The sequence below is a fragment of the Carassius carassius genome, chromosome 41, assembly GCF_963082965.1.
Source record: "Carassius carassius chromosome 41, fCarCar2.1, whole genome shotgun sequence".
NCBI classification, from domain to species: domain Eukaryota; kingdom Metazoa; phylum Chordata; class Actinopteri; order Cypriniformes; family Cyprinidae; genus Carassius; species Carassius carassius.
In genome coordinates this window covers 13,492,827-13,511,532 of record NC_081795.1, presented here as the reverse complement: position 1 = coordinate 13,511,532, position 18,706 = coordinate 13,492,827, and the positions used below count along the sequence as shown (strand labels likewise).

The window sequence follows — 18,706 nt, the reverse complement described above, 5'->3', positions numbered from 1 at the left end:
GTGCAGCATCTGAATAAATAAAAGTATCTGGTGTTGTTGATCCGTGCTGAGTTCAGTGTGATGGCTCTTATTTCTTTAATCTGTCTCTCTGCGCACTCTTTCTCTTTCTCCCTCTCTTAGTGCAGCATTTACAGATGCATCAATATTTCAACAAGTAGATCTAGGGTAGGCAGCACATTGGAGGCAGTCCCAAGCACATGGCAGACTGACACTAACATGCTTTCACCAGACGAGAACTCTTAACTGCTTTCACACTGTGTTCACTCTCTTTGCCCACAAGTCAAAATAACCCTACCATATGGTATTGAGAAAGATCCTTAATATTCAAACTGCTGTATTACCAATAAATAAATAAATAAAAAGTCTAAAAAAAAGTGGTAGTAGAAGACATTTAGTTTGTGTTGTACTTCATTAACAGATGAGGGGGAAACTGATTACAGGGGTTAAAGGTGCTGTATGTAGGAATGGCACCAAGTGGTTGAACTAGGTATTGCAGTCCAAATTTAAAATATTGGAGAGGGTTTTTTTCACCTGGCCCCTCCTCCTCAGACTTGACACAGGTTTCCAGACTGAAGACTGACTACATCTTGTATTCATTTTTCTGAAAAATCCTGTCATACGTGCACAATTTTCACATCAGATTGAACTAAAAGGCAGACAGACTGAATGAAAATATTACTCCACTGTCTGACAGCAGGTGGCGCCTATGGAACAGCAGCAATAGAGCAGTTTCTCCGGTAACCTCTGTAAACAAAGCAACACTGCCCTTTTTAAACACTTTATTAGGCTTCACACGGAGGGAAGATGAAAAGCAAATATCATAGAAACTTTTCTGTAGACAGTCAGTACTCCCTTATGCATTCATAGAATTAAATCCTTCAACTACTTTGCATTTTGACCTGAGTTCTGTAATGGTGTGCTGTCAGAGACACAGAGCTAATCTAAGCTTATGCCTGTTTCACACATACACTGTCTGCAATGCGTATGTAGTCCATGTGCGATACATATACGGTGCAGAATCATTGTGCTTTCACACAGGACACATTTGCAGTCCACTACTGATCCGTGGCTGCTTCCCACAAACACTACATTTATCCATTATTTGGATTTCAAATCCAAATGTTCTTACTGAAAAAGCTTTTTTAGTATTGTGATCCTCTTTGATCACAGTACAGTGACAATCTTTAATACACAGAAGTTTAAACATAATAAATATAAACAACTTAGCCTATTATTCATGTATTTGACTTCTAGGTTTGTATAATAAGTTGCTCAAACAAGTGGCAACACATTTAAACACAGTACATAGCCTACTTTTCTTACGTTAAAAGTAGGCTATCACAAACATTTTAAATAGAAACTCTCCACTGACAGAAATATTTGACTCTCGTGCCTTTTCTTTTGCACATTAACATTGACTAACGTTACAAGTAAGAACCTTGTGAATAAGCTATATTCTAGAAAAAAGCTTTTGATATGAGATCACTAGAAAGTTTCTTGTTACTACAGGATCATTACAAAACACAGACAAGGGATTTAACATACAATACCGTTTAAAACCCTGGGGTCAGAAAGACTTTTTAAATATAAAAAAAAAGTTTCTTATACTCAACAAGGCTGTATTTGTATAAATAAAATACAATAAAAACAGCAATATTGTAAAATATTATATTATTAAAATATTTTTTAAATATTTTTTTTAAAGTGTAATACAAATTTAAAATGTAATGTATTATCAATGCTAAAAACAGTTGTGCTGCTTAATATTTTGTGAAAACATTTTTGTACATATTTTTTAGGATTTTTTTATTTTTATTATGAAAGTTCAAAAGACGATTTATTTGACTTCCCCAATCCCACTTTTGATCAATTTCATGCACTATTGCTGAATAAAAGTTTTCATAAAAAAACAACAACATTTGAACAAAATTGTACATCATTCAATAAATATAAAAACACTTCATCTACTTAGCCAAATCAAAGCAGGCTCTGTTGTCTGTAGTCATCTTCTGTGAGAAATATAATTTACTAATAATAAAGAAACTTCCATATTTAACCAAACTAATCTTTTTAGTAGTATGTTTTTAAATCATTTACAGTGAGCGTAGACAACCTTAATAAGGAATGTGGAACACCGATTTTGTAACAGACTGACATTAGGGCCACTGTTTATGAAAAGGAGACAATGAATTGAAAACATGGGATTTAACACTTGCAACTAAAATTGCAAATCTTTGGAGCTTTTTATTTTTTTTCAAAATATGAATCCAATAACTTGCATTGGTTAGCACACCCTAAAAATCTCCAGAGACAAACTGCAACCCTGTTTGTAAGTGCCATGGCTCTCTCTCGGTATCATGTGTGCAAAGTGCACTAGCAGGTGGGTGTTAGGTTCAGGGGTACCTACTGTAAGTAGAGCCGTTCTCGGTTCTAGTGGACGGAAAAACAGAGATGTTGGTTCATTATACCTCACATACACCGTTCACTGCTCAAACCTAAAAAGACAACAGAGGGAGGGGGGTGGGAGTTAGGGGAATATTTGGTGAAGGCAGAATTTATATAATATAGCTTAATTAAAAAAATTATTCTTTTAAAAATGATCATGAAAAATAAAATCAGATATGACAGCACATTCCTAGGTTAATAAAGAGGTATATGAGAGCATCTTTTAAAACTACGCTTACAAATTATCTGTATTCCTATGCGCATCAGTTTAAATGTCACACTTCCATTACAATCCAGGTCCTGGTTACGCTGAATGGCTAACAATAGTGAACATAACAACTGATGACTTTGAGAATGTCACGCGCTCTCCCCCACAGACCTCACAGCACTGGAAAGCAGTCAAAACAGCTTTAAGTTAAAGAAAAGAGCGAGTCATTTGGAGAAGAGTCTCACCAGTAGCATTTTCCATGGACAGCGTGTTGCTTTGGGGGCTGTAGCTCCAGAGTGAGAAAACAAGGGAAGGATTGCATGAGCAGAGTGATCCAGAATGCTAGAGATCTTATTACTGAGCTGGTAAATATAGCAATTGTCTATGTTCTCCCTTGGTCATTCAACACTCCTGCATTCCAATTTGTACTTAAAGGAATCGCATTAAGACTTTTTATGGGCAGAACTGGTTTTACAATATGATTATAAATAATTATTTACAGTTAAAATGTATTTATATAAATACATTAAATATTTAGAGTTTTTAGTTATTTATAGAGTTATTTTTTGTTTTGTTTTTAATATTTTTAATTAATATTATTTTAAATAATACTTTAATAATTTTTAACAAATGTACTTCTATATTTATATAATTAACTAAATTTTATATAAAATGTTTTATATTTATGTAGTAGTTGTACTAACATTTTGTAACAGACTTGCATTAGGGCCACATAAATAAATAAATAAATATATAAATATAAATACAATAAAATATAGTTAATAATTAAAATATTAAATTAAGAAGCTGCTTCTTAAAATATATTAATACTTCAATTAGGTACAGCAATGTAATATAAAAAATGTTATGGCTTGTTTAGCTGGCCTTAATATCCGAATAATAGAGGAACAGATGTTCTAAAAGTACTATAACTACATGGCAATGGTAAATAAGCCAGTCAGGATAAATATGGGAGGGTAACAGTTAAGTTATTATCAGACAGTTTAATAATTCAGTAATTATGGGAGATTGTAACTTACATAAGTAACAATCCACACCCACATGACTTACTTTAATACTACTAAAACAAACATAAAGGTTTGATAACTTATGTAACAAAATTATGCAGGCTACTTGTAAGTTTTAAGAAAAAAGAAATACCTCTGAAAATGTGGCTTTGAACAAGTCTGACATGAATTTAATAAGGGAGACAGGGGGTTGTAACATTAATTAATGTATTGTAATGCCATCTGTTTAACCTCCATATATGTGTAAAATATGACCTATAATTATAAGACCTATAATCTCATAATTGTGGCAAATGCCAGAATATTTACCGTTCCATTTTGTTTGACTTTGTTCAAATTATTAAACGTCAATGTTTTTGTTACTGAACTCATCTTGAAGGTGGGGTAAAGTTGTAACAACACAACGTGACACTAATTGACACATTTTATGAATAAAGTCGTATATTTATAAACTACTATAATCAGAAGCAGACAAATAAGGGAAAACCAAGGTTTAAGATAAAAGAGCGGGGTAACAAAATGTTACACACTGCCCAGTCCCCCGTACTTCAGAATCGTGTCACGCGATCAGGAGCGCGTTGATGGATGCAGTATCGTTACAGCACTACATCCATGACTACATCACTAAACTTCACCAAGTACTAGATAAGCAAAGCATAACCCGAACACTTTGATTAAATGTCAAGTTTATATTAGTATCATCTTGAAAAAAGAGAGACTGTACCAGACTTACATACAATAACACGATACTTTGCAGTAATTTAAAACGAAAATACTTTGTATTCATATGACTGTTACATTCAATCTGAAGGACTGGGTCTGAATAATTAAATACCTAACACGCGATTTACCGCTGCAGAACAATGTAATTTCATACATTTGAACAAGACTACTGGTCGGTCCATGTTATGTAATTAGTGAAACATCTGGAAGTTTCCAAATCGTGATAAAATGTGCAGCGCGACCATTTATGGCATTACTCACCGTAGTGAGCGAGACCATCCTCCGCTCCTTTCGAGAAGAGCCCACCGCGAGCGAGACCTCCACCCCAGACACTTTGAATTCTTTGCAGCCGATACACGATAGTTCTCTGGTGCTCTTCAAGACAGTATAAATAACAACTGAGTCATTTTGGTTGTTTCTGTCCTTGTAATATACCAAGCTCTTGACTTCCAAAAAAAAAACTTTAACAGTGACGTCGGCGAGTGTTTCTTTCATCTAATTGGTTAATCCTGCTCTCGAACGTCATCACAATGCCGCCGCCCACAATGTCACCCTGGCGACGGGAATAAACACTTTTAGCAGCGATTGATGCGATTTAAAGGGATGGTTTATACAAACAAACAAATATATAAATAAAATAAAATATAATATACAAATAAATACACATTTTGTAGAAGCAAAAATATTAACCGTTTTAATAAATTGAAATACATCTGAAATAAAATACTATATTTTATGAACAACTTAAAAAATGTATTGAAGTTGAAGTATTAAAGTATTGAAATTACTTGAAATTGAAATAAATAAAATAACTGAAAATAAATGTTATTTCAAAAGATTAATATCATTACCTTCAAGGTCACACTGCAATATTAATAATGCATTCATATAGAAAAAAAAGATTATATTTTGCACGTTTTGCGCAGCTTGTCCGTGAACAATGGCTCTGTGTATATGTGTGTGTGTATATATGTATATATATATGCAAAAATTATACCCTAATGTCAATAGCATGTCTTGTGTGGGTAAAGAACATCAAATATTGATACTCTAAAAGTGAATTCTCTGGAGAAAAAAAAAACAATGTTTCATTCTGCTTTAATGTTTGATTAAGGGCTGCAGATAAAGGCATAAAGAGTGTTAAAGGCATAGCGGATGCTAGAATGCTGCTATATGATATCCATCATTGTTCTTCCCCTGACCAAACAACACTTCAATTATTTTTACTTTAGGAGCTTATTTAAACATTTTACACTTCACTTCCATTTAAGTTATACACATATAAGTCATGAAATCTATCTACTCATTTCACTTTTTGGTTATAAAATGATCAAGAAGCAGATTACAAATTCTGAATTACAACTTAATTTAAGCAACATGGTTTAAATCACGTCTTACTGATGAGAAACCTGAAATGTTTAATGAGAAATGCTTCTAGCCTTCAACATTAAACATGTACTACTAACCCAAGCATTTGTGAGTGTCAATGCATGGCACTCTGACAGTTACGCCCAAAGGATCTCAGTGCTTTTCCATTCAGTCCATCCTTCAAGTTACTATCATATTTTACATGAAAAAAAGAAATGCAACAAACTGTTTTCACCAATTTCAGTTGCCAAACATGTTTTTTTTTGCTGAATTAAGTATGACAAGGAAATGAGGTTCATGCACTGGTTTGATCAATGTACCAGCTATAAATAAATCATTTGACAGTTTGGATCCTATAAGATAACAGTCTTGCATTGCACATTTCAACATATAGATGCAGTGATTTTAAAAAGGTTAAATCACACAGAAATGAAAACTTAATTTATACTTACCCTCATGTCACATCAAATCTTTGTTTTTCTTTCTTCTACAGAAAACAAAAGATGTTGTTCTAAAGAATGCTGGTAACCAAACTGTTTCTGTAATCGACTTTCATTTTGGAATGAAAAAAAAAAAGAAATCTCAAAATACTTTATTTTATGCTATAAATCAATAATGAATAAATAAATATAGTCACATAGTGACTCGGTGGTAGAGCATTGCGTTAGCAGTGCAAAAGGTTGTGGGTTTGATTCCCAGGGAACACGTTAGGTAAATTTTTTTTAGCCTGAATGCACTGTAAGTTGCTTTGGATAAAAGTGTCTGCTAAATGCATACATTTAATTAAATTTTTAATTTAATAAAATAACAGATTTGGAAAAAATTTGCATCACAGCAACTGCTTACTAATTGATCTTCTGTGGGTGCCCGCCATAATGACAGTTTAAACAGCTGATAAAACATTACAATAATCTACAAGTAATCCACATGACTCAAGACATCCATTCCCTGTTGTCCTCTCACATTAAAATATAGTTCAGAACTTTTTTGGACTCTTTTCATTTGTAAATGGTGCTTGAAAAACAATCTTGCCTGAATCAGGAGAAATATGCACATCTCTCCTGATACAGAAGAGATGACTTTTTCACTGGAGAAGGCAATTTCTTCAAACACGCAGCTGATTACTTGTGGATTATTGTGACAATCTTTGGTGGACTTATGTTCTGTCACTTAACAGATCTCATTATTCTGAGAGTTAAATACCCAAATCAACACACTCTGTAATCTACAAGTATCTGTAAGATACAAGTGAAATGAGGATAAGCATTTTTCCAAGCGGATGCTTTGTATTGGAGATACAATTTTGAGGGGCCTACTTACAAACCAGCAGAGAAAGTACGAACAAATTTTTTTTGAAGGAAAAAAAAAGAACATTTATAATCCACAATTAAACAGCACATGCATGCGGCTCAGCAATTCCTTTCTGGATTCTTCAATCAGATTATAAAAATGAACTGGACATTTAAAAACATTTATGAATAAGATGTTCCACAAATCTTTCCTCATGTGAATCTAGCACTGCCCATACAATATATAAGGCCTGAGAGTCTTTTGCATGTAATTAATGGCTGACAGCATACGACACAGATCAGCAGGCAATGGATATCCATGATTTCTTCTTTAAGACATCAGTGCAGTGCAACATTTTCTTTCAGCTGTGGGTGATTGTCTTAAAATCTGCACATCCTGGGCTGCCAGAGCCCTCCGCTGTGCTTAATTTTTTGGAGAAACAGGTGTTTGAAAATACAGGGGTGCTTGTGAAGTCTGAAAACAAAAAGTTAATCCTTAACAACAGCAACAAAAACCTAAGGTGCACACAAGTCATGGTTTTTCTTAGTGACATGATACGTTATGTGCCGACTGAATACAACTGAAGCTCCAGCAAATCTAAGGAGTTTTTCCCTGAAAAGACAGTCCCATTCACTCTATGGAGCTTAGATGGTGCTAGTTGATTTGGTTATTTAAATATAGCTTTTTGTGATCCTGGAGAAAGAACCTTATTTTGTTTTGGGAACTACCAGGATCTCATCCCCATCTTGAATGCTGTAGGAGTGCAAGGCCCGTGTGCTGTACTTCAACTCATCAGGGCCGAAAGCAGAATCCTTGTCGATGTAGTAAATGCGCATGTTGCTGGTGGAGAGCTGCACAACAGTCCTCAGCTGCTTCTTCAGCTCTCCGACAGTCTGGTTCAAACGGATGCTCACCTGCTGTACTTTGTCTTCATAGCGCACCTCCACTTTGGCGTGGCAACGTGGTCTCAGGTCAATCTCAGCCAGAGGAGCCAGTTTCCCATATTTGGTCACCAAGCAGTGATATCTCCAAAGCAAAATGCAAATACTTAAACTATATTCAGCCTTGAACTACATGTTTAAACCAAAAATACTATAAAGCAAGCACTTTCAGCTACACTGAGAAAGAAAAAAAATAAAATAAAAAACACCGGCTTTGAAACAATTTCACTTTTTTCAATTTTAAATTTCACAAATAATTACAAAGAAACCGCAAGTAACACATTGAAGTAAATGTCAAATTTTATAAGACTGAAATGGTTTTTACTTGTAAAATGTAAACTGATATTTGTTTTATTCACACCTACAAAAATAGTGTTTTACAGTGCATGCAAGCTCAATTGCATATTTGATGATATTAAGAAATGTGCATTGTGCAATAAAGAAATAATCAAAGTAAAGTCTTAAGTGATCTATAGTGTCTATAAATATGTTTCTAGATCATTTTTATGATGAATGTGTTTAAAAAAAGCTGAACAGACCACAAGATAATGGAACAAAATGCATAGATCTCAAGACAAAGTTTTAAAACTTTTGGCAAAACCATGCAGCTGTCTTTATGTATAAGCAGATCAACAGTTATAAAAAACAGCTGCCTGATACCGTGTCTACAGGGGATGGGCATGGTTCAAAAAATATTGTATTCGAATATTTGGGCTCATAATTATTTCTTTTTTTCTGGAATATTTGTTTATTTAAAGTAAAACGTAATTTTTTAATAGTCAAGTTGTGTCACCATTTTTAAACAAGCTTATAATTAGACATTATAGACGGTTTCAACAGCAACAACAAATGTTACTGGCAGTAACTTACTGCGCATGCTCGCTTTTGTGGCCCTAACTTAACTTCCGGTAGACTTCTAAATAGAATCAATAACAACAGCCAAGTCCCTCTAGAGTACAACCCGAATTCCGGAAAAGTTGGGACGTTTTTTAAATTTTAATAAAATGAAAACTAAAAGACTTTCAAATCACATGAGCCAATATTTTATTCACAATAGAACATAGATAACATAGCAAATGTTTAAACTGAGAAAGTTTACAATTTTATGCACAAAATGAGCTCATTTCAATTTTGATTTCTGCTACAGGTCTCAAAATAGTTGGGACGGGGCATGTTTACCATGGTGTAGCATCTCCTTTTCTTTTCAAAACAGCTTGAAGACGTCTGGGCATTGAGGCTATGAGTTGCTGGAGTTTTGCTGTTGGAATTTGGTCCCATTCTTGCCTTATATAGATTTCCAGCTGCTGAAGAGTTCGTGGTCGTCTTTGACGTATTTTTCATTTAATGATGCGCCAAATGTTCTCTATAGGTGAAAGATCTGGACTGCAGGCAGGCCAGGTTAGCACCTGGACTCTTCTACGACAAAGCCATGCTGTTGTTATAGCTGCAGTATGTGGTTTTGCATTGTCCTGCTGAAATAAACAAGGCCTTCCCTGAAATAGACGTTGTTTGGAGGGAAGCATATGTTGCTCTAAAACCTTTATACACCTTTCAGCATTCACAGAGCCTTCCAAAACATGCAAGCTGCCCATACCGTATGCACTTATGCACCCCCATACCATCAGAGATGCTGGCTTTTGAACTGAACGCTGATAACATGCTGGAAGGTCTCCCTCCTCTTTAGCCCGGAGGACACCGCGTCCATGATTTCCAACAAGAATGTCAAATTTGGACTCGTCTGACCATAAAACACTATTCCACTTTGAAATAGTCCATTTTAAATGAGCCTTGGCCCACAGGACACGACGACGCTTCTGGACCATGTTCACATATGGCTTCCTTTTTGCATGATAAAGCTTTAGTTGGCATCTGCTGATGGCACGGCGGATTGTGTTTACCGACAGTGGTTTCTGAAAGTATTCCTGGGCCCATTTAGTAATGTCATTGACACAATCATGCCGATGAGTGATGCAGTGTCGTCGAGAGCCCGAAGACCACGGGCATCCAATAAAGGTCTCCGGCCTTGTCCCTTACGCACAGAGATTTCTCCAGTTTCTCTGAATCTTTTGATGATGTTATGCACTGTAGATTATGAGATTTGCAAAGCCTTTGCAATTTGACGTTGAGGAACATTGTTTCTAAAGTTTTCCACAATTTTTTTACGCAGTCTTTCACAGATTGGAGAGCCTCTGCCCATCTTTACTTCTGAGAGACTCTGCTTCTCTAAGACAAAGCTTTTATAGCTAATCATGTTACAGACCTGATATCAATTAACTTAATTAATCACTAGATGTTCTCCCAGCTGAATCTTTTCAAAACTGCTTGCTTTTTTAGCCATTTGTTGCCCCCGTGCCAACTTTTTTGAGACCTGTAGCAGGCATTAAATTTTAAATGAGCTAATTAAGTGGATAAAAGTGTAAAATTTCTCAGTTTAAACATTTGCTACATTATCTATGTTCTATTGTGAATAAAATATTGGCTCATGTGATTTGAAATTCCTTTAGTTTTAATTTTATTAAAATTTAAAAAACGTCCCAACTTTTCCGGAATTCGGGTTGTAGATATTTTTTTGAAAACAAACAAAATATGTTTGCTGTGTAAATCTGGTGGACTTAAAGAAAATGCAAATTAATTCTTTGCCAGCAGGAGATGCTTTTAAGGGCGAGAAATAGAGGTTTCCACAGTAACAGCTGTAAACAAAGCAGAGCTATGATCACAAACGCTGCGTTATCAGGTATATAACATGCAAGTCTTCCTTCAGAAATAGTGATATAAAAACACCCGTGCCTCGTTTTGATATTTAAACATATAAATGTAAGGAATTATTAGTAGTAGTAGTAAACGTGCATGACGTAACGTTACTCATGTTTATTCAGCGAAGCCTTTTTGAAAATCGATCAGTTTTAAAATCGTGGCGAGTCTCCACAAATAAATAAATGTATGGGAAACACATCCCACAGCACAACCACCTGAGCCCAACTTCAGTCTACTCATCACCTTGACTTTAACTGCGTTTGTAGAAGGCACCGCAGCCAGACCAATATACACAACATAGACCGGAAGTTAACTTAGAGTCAGGCGCGTGCGCCCGATGAAACCGTCTACAATGTTCTACAACGTAATGATATATATTTCAAAATATATATAATGAATATAATGCAGTAAAGAATAAAGATGGCTGTCTTTTCTCAGTCGACTGGTGTTTGGATTCGATGTGATTTCTCATTGTGGTGGTGATATTGCGATAACTCATTTAACTGATTAATTTGATCAAAAGAAAATTCGTAAGTTCATTTTGATCAAAGTAATTTCAAACTTTGCGAGGCAGACAGTGAAATTCTGTGATCAAATACAATCAACTTGTTAACACACTCCACAGCGCCAATGCATTTTGTTATAACTTTCATTTTGCATGCTTAGGATTTATCAAGGATTTCCTGCATTTATGGCCTGCAGAACAAAATCTGAATAGTATTTTTATTTTTAGAATATTTAACCATTTGTGCACACCCCTAATCTATGCCAGGTGCGTCCGTTGTTGTCTAGCATTGCAAATCAATTTGTCCTTTGTCTACATGTTTCAAGCAGCATAAGAGCTTCAAATACATCAGGGATAGAACATGGAACCAGTTTACTGTTAGGAATTCGTTGAAACACATTACGCCACGGCACACCACATCGCATCAAGTACAGACAGAATGTCTGATTATGATGGGTTCTATTGTTTGTAGTTGCGTTGTATCGCTCACATCCAGTGTAGACACAGTGTGAGTCCAAGAACTATTCAATAAGGTTCTAAATGGCCTACACTGCCGTGTTCATGCCTAAAGATACCTGTGAGGCAGCTCTTCCTCTGAATGATCCAAGTGATAACGGATGAAGAATCTCTCAGCATCTTCTCTCTCACAATCTGTTACGACACTCCCATTGAGAGAGTTCACTGATGGCAGGCTGCAGGTGGGAGCAATGAGATCATCTCATCGACATTTCTACATTATTACAATCAGTTTCATCCAAAAATAAATATTTGGTCATTATTTACTCATCATGTCATTCCAAACCTGTATGGACTTTCTTTCCTCTGTGGAATGTAAAAGAAGATATTTTGTCCATACATTGAAAGTCAGTGGTCACCAAAACTGTTTGGGTAACAACATTTGGAATGACAAAAGGGCGAGAAAATAATGAAAGAATTTTCATCCCTGTAAGATACATTTTACTTACTGGGCTATCATTAGACTGCGACGCTCCATGCTCGTGAAAGCCTGAAGTAGAGGAATGCCTTGCAACCTCACTTCTTCCAGTTTGGGCAGAAAGTTTAGCTTCTCAATGTCCTCCCATCTATTAAGTCCTGAATCACACAAAGTTATAAGAAAAACATGTTTTTATTGGGTTTATGTAATTACACTGTACTAAAATAGTTATAATTAGACAATTACACACATGCTATGATTATTTAGACTCTTTCACAAGCAAGTGTCACTAACACGATGATACCTGCGTTATGCAAATTGATGCTTCGAAGGTTAGGGAAGAGCCGCTGAAGGATTTCACCCGAGTCTTGAATGGAGTTTAGGTTGTTGTTGGCCATGACCAGAGTGTCCAGTGCAGGGAACATGGAGCCGAATTTTCGTACTTCGCTCCACTCCTGGAGACTATTATCTGTGATGTGGAGCAGATGCAGTGTGGGGCAGGGCATGGTGGCCGGTGTCACAGTGGTGTACTCATTAAGGCACAGGAACAGCTCCTCTAGTCTAGACAAAACAGATCAATATTAGTGGAGAGCTTTCATACCACAGACACCTTCATGAAATCTGATGGTTCAATTTAAAGCATGAAAAGAACTGTTCATTGGCCATAATGTTACCTGAAAGCCATTGAATGAATTTTCTCAAACATCATTTATAGTTCAATAAAGTAACATGGTAAAGTGGATGATCCATTGAGAATCACTATTAAGATGGAACAGTGAAAATAAACAATAACAAGACATATGCAGCATTGCATGTACACAGCCATTAAAATACTTTCTATGTGAAAAAAAAGATATAAGATTACCATAATGTCTCAAGAAGTCAAACTAACCACAGTAATCAACACCAAAAATGTATACCACCGATAATTGTCAAAAAATGTTAAAACGACAAAAACAGTTTGTGTGACTCACTCAGGCATCTCTCGTGTGAATGTGTGCACTGTATCCCAGGACACCTGGGTATTGTTAAGAACGAGGCGGCGGATGCTAGAGAAGGTCTTTGCGCAGTCTGGCTCCAAGACTGCATCACTCAGCTGATTAGAGCTGAGGTTCAGAAACTCCAGGTTAGGGATGTTAGAAACAATCTTGCTGATCTAGATCAGATTAAAGAATTAAGATACAGATGTTATATATATATAGAAATTTATAACACACACACATTCACACAGAGCCATTGTTCACGGACAAGCAGCGCAAAACATGTGCAAAATATGATCGTCGGTGCTTGTCAGTGAACAACGGCTCTGTGTAGTTAATGCTGCTCCATGTGAATGCGCGCAGGTGATGGAGATTTACCGCTGATTACAGAACCGCCTTTACTGACAAGCAGTGTTGGGGGTAATGCATTACAAGTAACACGAGTTACGTAATCAGATTACTTTTTTCAAGTAACTAGTAAAGTAACGCATTACTTTTTAATTTACAAGAAAATATCTGAGTTACTTTTTCAAAAAAGTAACGCCAGTTACTTTGTATTTCCATTTTTTGACTGACAAGCCTCCTGTTCCCATATTGGGAGAAATCGGAAGTATGGAGGCGTTGTGTGCGCTGTGTAAACATGTTACTGTAGTTCTAGACTAAATGTGAATGTGCATTAATTCATCCCACTCACAAAAAAACAAAAAACAAAACAGATTTAATATTCATCAAAATTAATCAAAACAGTGAAATGCAAACTCAGAATATGACGCAAACCTGCAATAACTAAATATATTAAATAACACAAATGTATCTATTCCCATTTTATTAACAGTGTCTTTGCTGCTGACCTTTAATGATCCAGTTCAACCATACTAATAATTAAAAAATGACTTTAGACAAACTAACAATTGTGCTTCATTGTTTTTTTTTATTGCTGAAGAGTGTTGAACCTTCTTCTCCTGTGTTCTACTGTACAGACGTGAATTTACTTTTCCTTCAGCCTGAGGTTTATTCATTACACTTTTTGGTGTGAAAGGGCTTTTACATTTGCTATAAATAGAACTTCTTATATTAAAAACAAATAAAAAGTAATGTGAAAGTAACGCAAAAGTAATGTAACACATTACTTTCCATAAAAAGTAACTAAGTAACGTATTTAGTTACTTTTTTAGGGAGTAACGCAATATTGAAAGGCATTACTTTTAAAAGTAACTTTCCCCAACACTGCTGACAAGATGCGCAATAAATATTGCATAAGATTAATCGTGCAGCCCTACTAACTAACTCACCTCAAGCCAGTCTTGGAGCTTGTTGTGGGACAGATCAAGTTCAACTACATGAGTACAGAAGGCAGCAATTTCTCCCTCTTCTCCTGCATGGCTGATTCCAGAGCCATTCAAAACCAGAATGCTGGGCAGGTTCAGACGGTCTGAAGGCAGAATGACCACATAACTAATGAATAATGAAACACAGCAACAGGATACAGCTGCCAAAGCAAACACTAAAATCAGCAAGGAACCTAACATGACTTGTTTTTAACTAATCCAAGCCTCACCTTTCATAGGTGATCCCTGCTGTCTAGATGGCACAACCACGACCCCCAAGCCTGGACCCCGACGGCAAGGGAAGTTTTCTGGGCTGTACTTCTCACTGATCGCTTGCATGAAGGTGCGCCCTTCAATCTCAGAAGCTTCCATTGCACCAGCTCACACCACAACTGCTGATTCACATTTACCAAAAATGGTGTTTAAGGAGTCCTACATGTCAGCTTCTAGCACAGTAAATGAGTTCGTTTAATCCTGAACTAGCTTTACTTTACCATCCAAAGGTCAAATTATCTGATATTTGAAGAGGCTTACTGACCTTTACATGTGCTCTATAAATCGCTTCCTCATTGCACCACATGACTTTCAGTCTTTTTATTAATCTTACATAATACTGGTTTGGTGTGCTCTTACACGATTGGTCAGCAGCTTTTTTTCCTCATGATAAAGCATGGCTAAGACCGCTTCACCCAACAGTTCAGTGTATCAGTGTGCAACAACCTTAGCAACATCAATAATACAGCATCAAAACTATTCCATGTTTTATATATTTAAGCAAAATTAAAGGGATAATTCACACAAAAATGAAAATTATCCCATGATATACTTACTCTCAAGTCACTGTAGATGTGACCTTCTTTCAGACAAATACAGTTGGAGTCCAGGCTTGTCCAAGCTTTATATTGGCAGTGAATGGTGGAATGAATGATAATTTTTGGGTAATCTATCCCTTTTAAAAATCAGTAATTTTTTTAATGGATTATGAGTGACCCCTGCTGTTAGGTTGTGCCATTCATCCTTAATTTTAAGGCCATGTCCTCCCCCCACCCCCTCAAAGAAACTCTTCTCATGCAGGAGATCCGATTCCTTGATGTGTGTGCGCATCCAAGCCCACAATTTCTGAAGTGCGGAGGGAATATTAATGTATTTATTAAGTTTTCTGTTTCAGGTGTGGTACTGTCCATCATTTTACACTGTTAAGCGAATAAATGACACAGTGGATGAGAACAGTTACTATTCTCTGTTTTTATTTAAGGTCCAGAAGATGAGGCATGTTACACCAGAACATTCTCTTGCCATTTACTGTTGCTGTAAGGAACTTTTTTTTTTAAGCTGAAGAACAGCATTTATAAAACTTATTTTGTTAAAAAACTAAACCAAATACTAAAATTTGTATTAATTAAGTGTGCCTGTCATGCCATGACCCATGTGTAAGACAACCTCAAGCAGTTCAATTAAACATATAATGAGAAGCTGCAGCCCTCTGGGCTAAAAGTTCCAATTTTAAACAGAACTGGCCTAGATTTAACCATCTGCCGACTATATCAGTCATGTTCTTTGCTAACATGAAACCTCCAGCTATACTGAGAACACCAATACTAGCTTATTACAAAAATAAGTGAATCCACTAATGAATAAACATTTTGCATATGTTTTTCCTACATTAACTGTTGAGAAGCATGAGTTTAAAAGACTTAGTCTCACCTGCTGTGCGATTTGTTCTCACTGGTCCACAGTCACAGCTGTGCCATAAAATAACGTCTACTTTTACTTCAAAAGTTATTTGTCTTTTGAGTGTCAGGGCTCAAACACATTAAATGTGGCTGCAAAACAGCAGAGACTGGGCTCTCCTCAGCGTAGTCACAGCAGTTTTCAGAGATGACACCACTGTGTAGAAAGAAGACACCAGGTAAGCAAGAAGGACATACAACCAATTTAACTTCAGCTGTAACTACACTAATCTGCCTCAACAAAGCCAACACACTCAATATGCATATGAAAAACCTTAATGTAGTTACAACTCAAGGCAGGTTTACCGGGTTTAAGGAAAACACTAAAAAGAGACCAACACCACGTAAACATTCTTTAGACAGCTGTGCATTTAACAGTCCTAAAAAAACAATAGCTGCCTTGTTAAACAAAAAGTTGACAAGACAATTCACTGCCTGAAGCAGTTTCATTAGTCTAGCGTTTTAAGCACCAACTTACAAGAACAATTCTTTACATTTGCAGTATATTCCACATTTAATACAGACTAAGAAACACCCATTAAGTACAAATGAAATCATGCACAAATAGTACACACAAACAAACACACACACACTGCAAATTTACCCAAAACGGTCCACAACCACATAATGTAAAAGAGACTATACAACATTCGTACATTTTCAAACAAGGAGCCATTTACAAACCACCACATCAAAATAACCTAATGATCACTGACCAGACACTGGTGCTGAATCAATGTCAGATGACTTTATCTTGGGCTACAGCACGAGTATAACGTTAACAGTTAACGTTACATATATTAAATCAGACTGCACCAGTCACCAAAACACACGACTAAATGTTAAATGACTCGGAACGAGATTGTATCTTTGTAAGTCAACAAACACATGAGAATGATCATAGTTAGGCTAATATTTAGCTAGCTAGAGCAGAAAACGTCCCTTCATCATCATGAAGTGTCTTACATTAAAGGAGCAGCGTCTCCTAACCGTCAGATTAAGACGTCATCTCATTTAAAGATTTTGATCGCCATTCGCTACAGTTCTATGGAAGGCCAAAAGGGCCAAAACGTGTGAAACTGTCGCGTTAACGCGTATTTACGTGTTAACACGCAATTTACGCGTTAACACGTCATTACGCGTTAACGCGTATTTACGTGTTAACGCGTAAATGGCGTGTTAACGCGTACCTAAATTTGGGACATTAGCACCACCTACTGGTTTGGTGCTGCTCTTGCTCAAACACAGAGAACCTTAAGCTTGTAAATAGCAGTTTTTAAGGTGAAAATACATGTTCAACAATGACTTTTCAGAATATAGGTTACAACTAGGCCTACATATAATTACAGCATATTTTAAATTGGCCTCTGAAAGTCATGACCATTTTTACAATCACAATAGAAGTTGTGTTAGGATAATATTACACATTTCCTTCAAATTGTATTTTCATGTAGCCTACACTCCTACTGTAGCATATTTCTAAAGCATCTTTTTATAATTTAACTACTATGCATTATTTGTTAGAGAGCCCCTTCTGATAACACATTAAGCCTTGTGAATCTGATTGATATATATCGTATATATATCAACACACACTTTGCACATTATACATTATAATGTGTAAAAAAAGCTACTTTCAATCACCTCGCGCCCAACGACCTACCCACTGTAGATATTTAGTGGCAGGTGTCTTTTTGTCATAAACACAGGAATTTTGTGCAAATATACTGTCTGTTATTGGAAATGTAAAAAAAAAATTCTTCCACTTGCTTGGGCGAGAAAAAAATCTCTTGGTGTGACTAGGGCTCTTACTGGCGCCCCCGGCTGTTTGCGCCCTAAGCAACTGCCTAGTTTGCCTATGCCTAGAAACGGCCCTGGCTACATGTGTGTGAGTATCTCTCTGTTCTGGAAATTATTTTGAGTATTAAAGAAACTTTCTTCATCATCCTGTTCTAGTCTGTCTTCCACTCAGCGCGTTGTGACAATAGCCAGAACTTAGAGTTGTTTATTTTTTTACAACATTGTGTTATTATTTATTTTATTAACGAAATGTCAATCTTCGTGTTTATAACAGATCGAAGATACAATAAAATACAAAAATCTTCAAGATACAGCCTACAATCGTATAACGGATTGTCACCTTATAAACAGTCATTTGTGTGGTGGAATAAGCAATGCTATATGTTAGCATCTTATGAAAATTTATTTTGTGATTTTATTAGTTAATTAACTAATTATGCTAACTCAGTTTAATGTAAGAGCTGGGAACTAATTAGGCTACTAATTAAATCATGTCAGCTATTTAATGGGCTATTGATTAGAGTTGCCATAGACTAAATATTTTTCCTAGGGTCATTCATTTAAGCACGGACTAATCGCATGTTTATATTCAATCCTGAGTGCAAAGCGCATGCATATTGCCGCAAAGCACCGGCAAAAGTGGGCTAATGATAATAAATGTGTCTGAAAAAA

At 36.0% G+C, this 18,706-nt stretch overlaps 2 protein-coding genes across 7 annotated transcripts in view; both read right to left on the bottom strand.

Moving 5' to 3' along the window:
• LOC132122783 (ubiquitin carboxyl-terminal hydrolase 2-like) overlaps window positions 1-4,838 on the bottom strand; it is a 33,970-nt gene extending 29,132 nt beyond the window's left edge. For 2 of the 4 annotated variants that reach the window (XM_059533188.1, XM_059533191.1), the window contains exons 1-2: window positions 2,899-3,018; window positions 2,408-2,495 (exon numbers count right to left, since the gene is read on the bottom strand). The gene's annotated coding sequence lies outside the window, so the exon portion shown is untranslated. Of the gene's footprint in view, window positions 1-2,407; window positions 2,496-2,898; window positions 3,019-4,665 lie in introns of those variants that run through there. The other 2 variants (XM_059533189.1, XM_059533190.1) reach the window with 2 other exon arrangements.
• A 2,079-nt stretch (window positions 4,839-6,917) lies between these two features.
• LOC132122782 (tubulin-specific chaperone cofactor E-like protein) lies at window positions 6,918-17,267 on the bottom strand. Of its 3 annotated transcripts, none has more exons than XM_059533185.1 (9): window positions 17,201-17,267; window positions 16,209-16,391; window positions 14,735-14,899; window positions 14,469-14,608; window positions 13,171-13,352; window positions 12,501-12,757; window positions 12,228-12,354; window positions 11,838-11,954; window positions 6,918-8,088 (listed from the first exon to the last, which is right to left on the bottom strand). In XM_059533185.1, exons 3-9 carry the CDS (start codon window positions 14,874-14,876, stop codon window positions 7,770-7,772), a joined length of 1,284 nt encoding a protein of 427 aa, XP_059389168.1. In that variant the 5' UTR covers window positions 14,877-14,899; window positions 16,209-16,391; window positions 17,201-17,267; the 3' UTR covers window positions 6,918-7,769. The 3 variants fall into 3 exon arrangements, with proteins under 3 accessions (XP_059389168.1, XP_059389169.1, XP_059389170.1); XM_059533186.1 differs by having other exon boundaries at window positions 14,735-14,896; XM_059533187.1 differs by having other exon boundaries at window positions 17,225-17,267.
• Window positions 17,268-18,706: the final 1,439 nt, after the last annotated feature.